The 10,441-nt window shown below is 38.6% G+C and overlaps 2 protein-coding genes across 2 annotated transcripts; both read right to left on the bottom strand.

The window, feature by feature from the left end:
- Positions 1-4,062, bottom strand: sdhaf4 (succinate dehydrogenase complex assembly factor 4). The gene is made up of 3 exons (XM_086046178.1): positions 3,893-4,062; positions 3,556-3,669; positions 1-238 (listed from the first exon to the last, which is right to left on the bottom strand). Exons 1-3 carry the CDS (start codon positions 3,969-3,971, stop codon positions 129-131), a joined length of 303 nt encoding a protein of 100 aa, XP_085902304.1. The 5' UTR covers positions 3,972-4,062; the 3' UTR covers positions 1-128.
- Positions 4,063-6,118: 2,056 nt separating this feature from the next.
- On the bottom strand, positions 6,119-9,490 carry tlx1 (T cell leukemia homeobox 1). The gene is made up of 3 exons (XM_086045192.1): positions 9,027-9,490; positions 8,276-8,513; positions 6,119-7,104 (listed from the first exon to the last, which is right to left on the bottom strand). The coding sequence occupies exons 1-3, from the start codon at positions 9,448-9,450 to the stop codon at positions 6,894-6,896; spliced, it is 873 nt and encodes a 290-aa protein (XP_085901318.1). The 5' UTR covers positions 9,451-9,490; the 3' UTR covers positions 6,119-6,893.
- Positions 9,491-10,441: the final 951 nt, after the last annotated feature.

Genomic DNA, 10,441 nt, shown 5'->3' with positions numbered 1-10,441 from the left:
TGTTGTCTGTAATCAGGCTTTATTGTATTTCATACATTAACAATTATTCCCCACATTGTAGACATAGCAGATGAACAACATCCACATGTATATGTTCCAGGTGCATTCTGTACAACTTAGGCAGTGAACTAGAAGTCCACACAGCGACCCTTCCTCTCCCAGTCTCCATAGCGGGTGGGCTCTGGACCCCGGGGACCTCCCTTTTCCTTGGTCACAGGATTCACATCTTTAGGAAACCCTTGGGGATAAGAAAATATTCAGTCTGATACATTTGTATTAGCCTCACTTAACTGTGCGTGGTGTCATGCTATCTTGGGTGGTGACATATTCATTTAATTTTTATTTTTCACCTTCAACAGAGATGCATAGATTATCGTATGGGTCATTCCATGTCAATTCACACAAAATTCCAGAACTTCACCAGTGACAACTCTTCAAATTGCCTATTGTCTATTCTATTGATGTCAAATGAGAGAATCCGAAGTTTGAATCTCCTAGCTCAAGCGGGTTTCAAGGCCCTTCAGAGCGTGAGTGCGACGCCCACTTTATGGATCCAGGAATTGCACACTCAGGCCGGTTTGCAACAACAGGGTTTAACTTTAAAACTAGATTAAATCATGGATTAAGTTTAAATTCTGTTGCACCAAACTTTAAACCCAGTATAAAATAAGACATCTTAAATTTAAACGTCTCTTTACACCTCAGTTTAATTTGTACCCTTAAACCAAGTTTACATGTAATTCTGTTGCAGCAGTGCTTTAAACTCCCATTCAAACTGTGATTGAGAATTAATTTTAAACTGACAGTGCAATGGTTTAATTTAAACAGTGACTACATTTTTTAGGTTACAGAGCCAATATAATGAAGTTTCTCGAAGAAAGTTGACTGACAGCCTCAATAATCTTGAATTTTTGGTGAGATACCGGTTTATTAAACAGTTTTGGAGCTTACTAGGAAGACTGGCTCAATTGTCACACATGGCATTGACAGAAATGCAGCTGTACTACCAATGCTACACAACTGTGGCTTTTGTTTTTAAGTATTTCCGGCAACCTTTAATTTAGAGACATCTATTTTCTCTTTCACTCTGGTAGGTCTGTTGTAACTGTCAGGCAGGTTCTGACAAACAGCATCTTTCTTTTTTACTGTGCTGTTGTCTGTTTTCTTGTCGTCTATTTGCTACATTATTCGGTCATCAAATTGTTGTCAAAGGAGGAAAAGGTCAAGCTTCTTTGCCGAGCCATTATAACGTAGCCAATCAAGTTAACAAGTAACGTTAGGCTAGCTAGGAACCATGTAAGCCCATAGTTCATTGAACAGTGAAAGTCCACGAGTGTGCGCACGTGACGAATGGTGCTCACCTCTAAGGGCTCTAAAGTTTGATGGCGAAAAGAAAAATTGTTTGCAAATGTCTGGCAAAACATCTTTGCAACCTTGAAAGAACCCTGAGTTAAAAACATGAGCTACGTGCGCACACACACGCGGACCTCCAGAGGTGGCCATTCCGTCAGATTGATGGACCAGTCCGTCACTGATGGATGCTCGTTTTGCTGACGAGGGACGGAAACGCGGCGCCTGTCTCGCATGCAACGACTAATTAATGCGCTAAAAGGTAAAAAAGCAGCTTTGAAAACGGGACGAAAAAAAGGTTTTACAGAGAACTTCTTGTGAGTCAAGTTTTTATTTTTGTAAAGAGTTGGGAAGGGTTAGGACTAGGTTGTAAAACTGTATTTTGAAGCCCCCACACTCCATGTCAGAAAGTGGCAGTAATGCACCAAAAGTTGTTTGCCAACAGCTAAAAGACAGAAGGAGGAGATGATGATGGCGAAGAAGGCAACAACGTCGGAGAAAAAGCCTTAATTTATTGTCATGGCAACTTTATTTCGGTTTGCCCAAGGACAAGGAAGCATTTTAATCCACCAGGATTGTACACTTGGCAACAATGCAACACGGGGTTCTGGTTAAGGTAAGCAAAATATTCATGTAAAACTTTTAAGACTTAAAGTGGGAGCAGTCTCTCACTTAACAGTTGAATAGATTGGCAAAGAAATGTAGGCTATATGAAATGTCAAATGTATGCAAGTATAAAGCTCTTTGAGCAGAAACTGACAGTCAAGCGTAAAGCTATTGGCCGGGTGCGGATTATAAAAACGTAAACAATATTTTTCGCTCACGATGAACTCCCACGCGAGGCAAACCCTCCCGCTCTTGACACAGTATCGTAAAATACATATATTGTCAACCCTTGCACTTGTACTTATAAGAAGATTAAGGCAGCAAACGTGCGTGTAAAATTGTTTATCCACATTTGTCACTTCCTGTTACTGCCCCATGCGCCGATTTGCTACCTAACAGCCAATCAGAGTAACCAAATGTCCCGACTGACGACGCAGATTCAACATGCTCAAACGTCCACCAGACACTTCCTGACTGGGGTCCGATGTTACGACGGTGTTCGCTACATCAATCAGACGGCGCAAGAAACACCGATGCTTCCGACGTCGGATTGGTGTATCTGGGCCTTTAAACATCTATCCATCCATAGGTAGCAACAAATTGCATCAAATTAAACTGCACTAATTAACTAACCATCAGAGGGTGTTGGAACTGCACAAATGGAAAACAACTTGGGGCTTTTAAACAGATTTGCTGCTATTATCATGACATGACAACGACGATACATTGCGGCAATTTTAATATTGCAACATCACGATATTGCTGATATTGTGACATCCCTACTAAACTGAGATTCATTTCAAATGCTGCAACAGAGCTCTGCTTCATTTTAAAAACAGAATAACTAATTTTAAGAGTGGTTTTATTCATCTCTGATTAGAGCTAATATTAGATTAAATTAAACCTTATTGGTGCAACCCAGCCTTAGTGTGCAATTCCTGGATCCCAAAAGTGGGCGTGGCACTCAAACCTTGACCGGCCATAACTCGTAAACGTTTAATTTAGGAGGCTCAAACTTCGCATTCTTTCATTTGACATCATAAGGCACTAATAGAATACACATCAGGAAAAAGGAAGAGGTGTCACTGGAAAGGGTGAGTGACTTTTTGTAGAATGGCCCGTATGCAAGTTTATTGTTATGTCATTTATTGTGGAATTCAGTCAACAAGGAAGTGTGGGCAGTAGATTGAATGGAAGCATAGATAATTTATTGTTATGTCGTTTATTGTGAAAATAGATAGATAGATAGATAGATAGATAGATAGATAGATAGATAGATAGATAGATAGATAGATAGATAGATAGATTTTATTGGAAATATTTAATTTACTGTAGAAACCCCCTTGCAAATTTCATTTCTGTTTGTTTTCTTTTAATATTATTATTTTTTTATGTTATATTTTGAATTGCATTGGTATAGTTCTTATGCTCAATCGATGTGAAGCGATGTTATTTGTTGATATGAGTGCCTATTTGTTTGTATATATAACTGTTTAATAAAAAAAAGATAGACAGACAGATAGATAGATATGTACACTTTAGAAAAGATATGGATGTACAGTACTCTTTTCTCCATCTCCCACCAAAAAACATTCTTACTTTCCAGAACATCCTTGGTTTTCTCCTCGTCCTTGTCAAACCGTCCCTGGGGAGTTACAGCTTTTTTCAGAGGTTCTCGATCTTTTACTGCACCACTGGCGAACCGGAACCATCCTGAGTGTGACCCAAAATAAGACGCGTTATTCATGATAAATCTAAAGCAATTTTGATTTAACTGTCTTAAAGATCGCGCACAGTAGACATGTAATCGCAGAGTCGAAGGCAAAAACTGTAGTATGCAGCTGACATCCAAGCTTAAGGTTAAACCATCGCAGTTTATATTGATAATATAACGCTTTACTTGAATGGTATTTGCAATGAAAAAACAGTCACTCACCTAACAATGGAGATTCTGAGATGAGGCTCTTTGAAAATAAATATTTGCAGTTGGAAACACAAAACAACAGGCGAGACATCTGTGAAACCGTCCGACAGTTACGCTTCAGCGTTTTTCTTCCTGTGTCCGGACAATTACGCAATTGTTGTTGTTGTAACACTTTGTCGCAGAAATGTACGTCATCATTTTGCGACGAAAGATTACGGCATTATTGTAGTGCATTATATCACCACAAGAAGACGACAAAGCTCTTCCTTAGCTCCTCATATTTAAATGGGCCTAATGCCTTTTTTTATTAGTTGACGTAACGTAAACTTCGAACGCGCTGCAGATTTACATTGAAACAATATTCTCTATTTAAATATAAGTATTTCCTATAATTGTGCTCAGTATAACTGTATATTTGGTAACTTTAATCAACAACATAATAAGTTAGTAAAGAAAAAATATATAATAATCATAATAATAATAACAACAATAATAATAATAATAATAATAATAATAATAATAATAATAATAATAATAATAATAATAATAATAATAAAGAATAATTATTAAATACAATGGTCTGGAATAATATTTTAACGTAACTACAGGCCTGTCGTATGGAAGCCCATTCCCGCCAGTAAAAAAAAAATCTTTGGAAGAAGCCCATTCCCATTGCAGAAGCCCTATTTCCGCCAGTGGATTTTTTTTTTTTTTTTTTTGCAGAAGCCCCTTTCCACACCAGTGGAGAAGAAAAGGGTAGGGGGCATGGGGGTTCTCAATTGTATTATGTCCGCTAATAATGTTTGATAGACGGCATCTGAAGAGACCGTAGGTACCCACCTAGTGCGTGCAACCCTTTGCTTCAACGTAATGGGCTATATCACATAAAGGCCTATAAAACCACAACTCACACCATTTTAACACACGTTGTCAAACACGAGTACCAGTATACAATAATACCTTCATAAAGTCTTCTTTTGCATGCCCTTTGAGTGCGACTTTCTGTAGCTCAAACGGCGATTGCCTGTGGATGGGGCTTGCACGTGAAAGTTTTTTTGTTTTTATTTTCAAATATTTATTTATTTATTTATTTATTTACCAACAGGACTAACAAAAAAATCCAATGGCGGAAACAGGCTTCTGGCGGGGAATGGGCTTCTTCCAAAGAATTGTTTTTGTTTTTACTGGCTGGAATGGGCTTCCGTACCTATCGTCATGATAAATAAATTCATGCTTGTATTTTCAAACAATCACTTAAGTGATTAAGTAAAAATAATACTACGTTAAATAGGAACTTAATATTTTTAAAACTATTTTATTTGGTGACCTGCAAAAGTAGCCTTCTACTGCTGTCGGTTTTTAAATTAATCAATAGAAACCCTGTGCTGTATATATATTATATTAAGATAATTAATACATGTGATTTGAGTCTTTTTAAGTTCTGCTTATTTCCTCATTGTTGTTTGTTTCACTGAGCATAAACTATAAATATAAAATACATCGTGCTCCACTTAAAAATGTTGGCACTGAGGAAAAGGTTAATAATGATTTGAGTTTCAGAGTGGTGTATTTCTCTCATCTTGTCTTATCTTTATCAGCTCCTATGACCCCCCTCTCTCGCTAATATGCGCGAGTGTGCGTGTGTGTGTGTGTGTGTCTGTGTGAGAGAGAGAGAGAGATAGATAGATAGAGAGAGAGAGAGAGAGAGAGAGAGAGAGAGAGAGAGACAGAGACAGAGACAGAGACAGAGACAGAGACAGAGACAGAGACAGAGACAGAGACAGAGAGACAGAGAGAGGAATTCCAAGATTTTTCGCTCTTAAAGGGAGGGTAAATTCTTCTTTCACCTTGAGGAAAGCGGTCCTGGCGAATGTCTCATTACACACAGACACTACTCACAAATAAATCTCTTTCCATAAATTGCAATATTCCATTGAGATTTTGAACCATAGCACACATTTTACTGCAACTACATCTTAAATATCAAATTCCATTCCTTGTTAAAATATATACGAAATTGATACAATTTCTATTAAACAGTTGGACTGAACTGTTCAAGCAAGTGGCGCGTTCGTTTTGTCGGGCCAGAACTGCATGGTAAAACAAACAAACAAACAAACAAACAAACAAACTCGCATTTCTGTATGGGCAAACATAGTGACTGGCGCGTTTGTGCTTTCCAAAGCAACCTACATATTAAAATCGTTTAAAAAATCCTCTGCAAGGTGAAAGGCATTAAATATTGTTACATACATCATGTGTTTATACTTCGGGAGGTGGCTGAACCCCCAACCAAAAAAGAAACAAAAACAAAAAAAAACGTTTGTGTGTGTTTTGTTACTGTTGTAGTACGGCTGTTAAGACTTTCTTTTTGTCAGAAATTCGGGATTACTGACAACAATGGATTTGCAGTCAAGTACAAAACAAAATAAAACATACCTCAGCGACGAGGTTTTGCTAGCAAATGCAGTAGCACAGCAGAGCGTGATTCGGGCTTTATCAAGTTTAGTGAATTGGACGGATTTACAAGTGATGGCAAATGTTCACAAAAAATGTGAATCCACTGCATGTCACATTAAATAAAATACTGTCATGTGGTATATTTTCACGATATGGGCGTCTATCTTATTCACAAGATTCTTATTGGCCTGTCGGCCCATGTAAATACTAAAATAGCCATCATCAACAATAATCTTTTGTTGAACAAGTCTTAAATTGGCATATATTCAAAGGTGCTCTCTATTTTACATTGGTGTCCAATGGTACAACAGATAAAAAGCTGTTCATGAGACTTGAAGTCCATTATAGCAACGCCTTTCAAAAGTGATTAGGCCTATTATTACTTTTTTTTTTTTTTTTAATGACCGATAGATCACTGGGGCTTATTGTGCAGGGCACCCCATCCAGAGGCACACTCAGTCAGAGAAAAGTGGAAAGAAAAATAGACAGGAGAGGATTGGTTTCCAGCAAGACAGTCTGCATGTCACTGGGCTCATGCAGAAACATTCGCCTGTTACTCGCAGGCCGATACGCTGCTGATGTTGGCGGTGTTCTCGGTCCAAGGTTGCAGGTTCTGCAGGGCGAACAAAGAGCTATTTTGCAGACACAGCGGGTCTGGTGTCACCGGCTGGTTGATGGACTTCTGGAAAGCCTCCTGCTGCAGTTGCAGGAGAATCCGATTGGCTTGCTGTCTCTCCGCCTCTCTTTCCTCCGCCGTCTGCCGCCTGCACAACACGCCAGTGCACACAACAAGGATAATAATAATAATAATAATAATAATAATAATAATAATAATAATAATAATAATATCAACAATAATAATAGTAATAATAACAATAATAATAATAATAATAATGTATTTATTTGCAAGTATACAGTATTTGTCATCTTTAAAAATGCACAGCATTATGTGTAATTTGACATGGCTTAAGTCTTAATTCTTCTACTTTTCCTGCATTGCTGGATGTGCTTAAAATAATGGATTTATCGACACATATAGTAATAACAATAAAATAAAAAATGTTACAATTCTTATGAGTATTGTTAGAATGCTGTACATCAAAAAAACGTTGGACATTTTTAATCTGATTGGTTTTATATATTCTTTTCAAATCGTATCATTCCAATTATAAATACTGGGATTTTGAAAGGTGTTTAATCATGTTGGGGATTATAGGTTGCTTTAAAAAATAATGTCAAATTCGATTAAGGTTTTGATTTGCGTTGGTTTCTTGGTTTAAGTGTGCGACTTCCTCTCTATTTTTGATAAACGGATTTGGATTTGTCTTCCCATTAAAATTAGAGAACAATTCACACTTTGATTGTGTTTGGAAATATTTAAAGATGGTGCTTTTTTGCAAACTACGGGAGATTAAAAGCTAAAAACTGTTTATCAATTTGGGCAATTAAAATATGATTTGCCAAATTTTGTCTGATTTGAACGAAATGTGTTCTTCCCAAACGGGAGCATCGTGATACCAGCTGTAGTATCGGATTTGATCCAGGCGTTGTCGTGCATTTAGCGTGCTTTTGGATCGTATTACAAATTGAGTCAGAAAAATTTCACAATGGATTAATTATGTGATGGCTCTTCACTCATCATTGATCATGCAGGTTAGAAATGCTTTGGCGATTGTTGTTGTCTGGATATTTATAAAAACGTGTTGAATTGGCAGACACAAAATGTATCAAAAAGCTGAGCCCCAGAGAAGTTCCATAAATTGACACACACAGACACACACACACACAGACACACACACGAAAATAAAACAAAAACGTCGATTGGCATTAAAACTTAAAGGTAACTCACATGTGAACCTAACTTTTCCAGCACTTAAAGTTTCACTATTTCCCATGCATGAAACAAAAATGCTGGCAGAGACAAATGCCCTATACCTCCATTTGGTGCGTCTGTTTTGGAACCAGGTTTTGACCTGAGCGTCGGTCATTTTGAGGGCTTTGGCAAGAGTGGCCCGCTCGGCAGACGCCAGGTACTTCTGACGGTGGAAGCGCTTCTCCAGCTCGCAGATTTGCAGTCGCGTGAAAGACGTCCGCGGCTTCTTTTTCTTCGGCGGCGTCCGGTTCTGATAGGGGTGTCCTAACCGACGTGTTACAGTGAGCGGTGACAGAGACACTGGACGGACCGGAACAACAGGAACAAAACAAGAACACACGTTGAAATATAATACAGTATCGGAATTATCACATTATATTGTATTCATTATACCACAAACTTGCACACAGAGCAACATATAACACAGCTAATAAAGCTTAGTTTTAAGTGGCGCGTTCAGAAAGATATTAATTTTTCAACATATTAATTACCGTGCTTAATGGTTGTATTTTATCATTCAATGTATATTTTTTTCCAATCGGGTTATCATTTTTTTATACGGTAGTCGTCAATTCAGGAAATAAAACTATATGTAGCCGACACAACAATGTATACATATATTTTCTGTAAATGAATTATTATGCACTGTATCACATTTATTTTTTATTGACAAGTCTTTCATAAAACAGCATTTTTTGCATGCATGCATTCTTCCATTTTTCAACAATTATTAATTTCCTTTCACATTGAAATTTCATTGAGTGGACTTGGTGTCAACATTGCGCTATTCTATTCTATTCTATTCCTTCCTACCTGTGAACCTGTCTTTTGTGTACCGTCTGTTGCTCTCCATCCAAGGGAAGGTAAGGGCGCTGATGTTGTTGATGCTCCCGGTTACCGGCGGCATGCAAGAGTTATTCCCGCCGCTCACCGGTCTGTGCGCAGGCACGCGGATGACCCCGGCGGGATTAGGCCCACTCACATTGACCCCCACGTTCATGTGATAAGACCCGCCAAGAGAAACGCTGTTGCAATTATATCCGCCGTTCCCGCACGCGAAACCATTGCTGGCGTTACAGTTGTAAACCGGGTGTCCGTAATCCGGTTCGTGCATCCTCGTGCTCAGCATGCAACTCTGCTCCACGGTGCTGAGAATCTGGTCTATTCCGAAACTGATGGACTCCTGCGCGTGCGTGTGTTGCTGCAGATGTGCCCCCACTAGTCCCATGTGATCCATGGCCTGCACGCATCGGCGCGGTGGACACGCGTTGATCCAACCGAATTCCAAAAGTGAGCCCCGGCCTTCCTCTCCAGCCGTTATCAAGTGAGAGCGGGCGCACGTGTGTGCAACATCCAGACAGGCGTCTGCATGGGACATCAACGCCCCCACCCCCACCCCCACCCCCTTATCCTCTCCCCCGAGGAGCTGCTTGAAGACATCAATCAATATGGCCAAAATGTGTTGTTGTTTTTTCCACAACCAATTTCTCTTCGAACAGCAATGTGTGGAACTACGCTGTTCGAGAAGTACAAACAACAACACAACTCAATTTACATGTTATGAAACACGTTTACCAACCGAGACACGTTACATTTATGAAACTAAAATAACATAACTACATTCATCCTCCTCCTCATTATAGAATATTAACAGGTGAGGTGGTGCCTATACAGATAAACAATTCACACCTATGAACAATTTAGAATATTTTCATTAAACCAAACATGAATGTCTTGGAATGTTGGGTTAATACAACCATTTTCTAAATCACTTCTCATTTTTAGGATCACAGGAAGCTGGAGCCTATCCCAACTGATATCACGTCAAAGGCAGACTAAACGGTCGCCAGATTTATCCGTATAGACAACCGTTAATTCATATATTCTAAGGAGACACTGTAGTGACTAAACTTCACATCATCATCAAAAAAAAAGAGTAAAAAAGTAAAAAAAATAAAAATTTGATACCAATTCGGACAGATTTGATTTGTAAACAGGTGTGAAGATGGTGAATGTGTTCAGGTTCCCTACGAAGCTGAAAATCAGACAGTATTGACATGAGGTTGGAATGTCTTTTAACTTATTATTATTATTCTAAGATATGTCTGAATTGATCTACCGGGAACAAATCCAACAATATGAATCCCCGCGAAATGAGTGATGTTTATGAGATCATTCTATTCAGCAGTTTCTATTAATAATTTATGTTCAGAGGGGTGGCATTGATA

Source organism: Filicampus tigris, chromosome 11 (assembly GCF_054856515.1).
Source record: "Filicampus tigris isolate MCC_2025a chromosome 11, RoL_Ftig_1.0, whole genome shotgun sequence".
NCBI lineage: Eukaryota > Metazoa > Chordata > Actinopteri > Syngnathiformes > Syngnathidae > Filicampus > Filicampus tigris.
The sequence above is the reverse complement of the archived record's forward strand: the minus strand, read 5'-3'. Positions and strand labels throughout refer to the sequence as shown.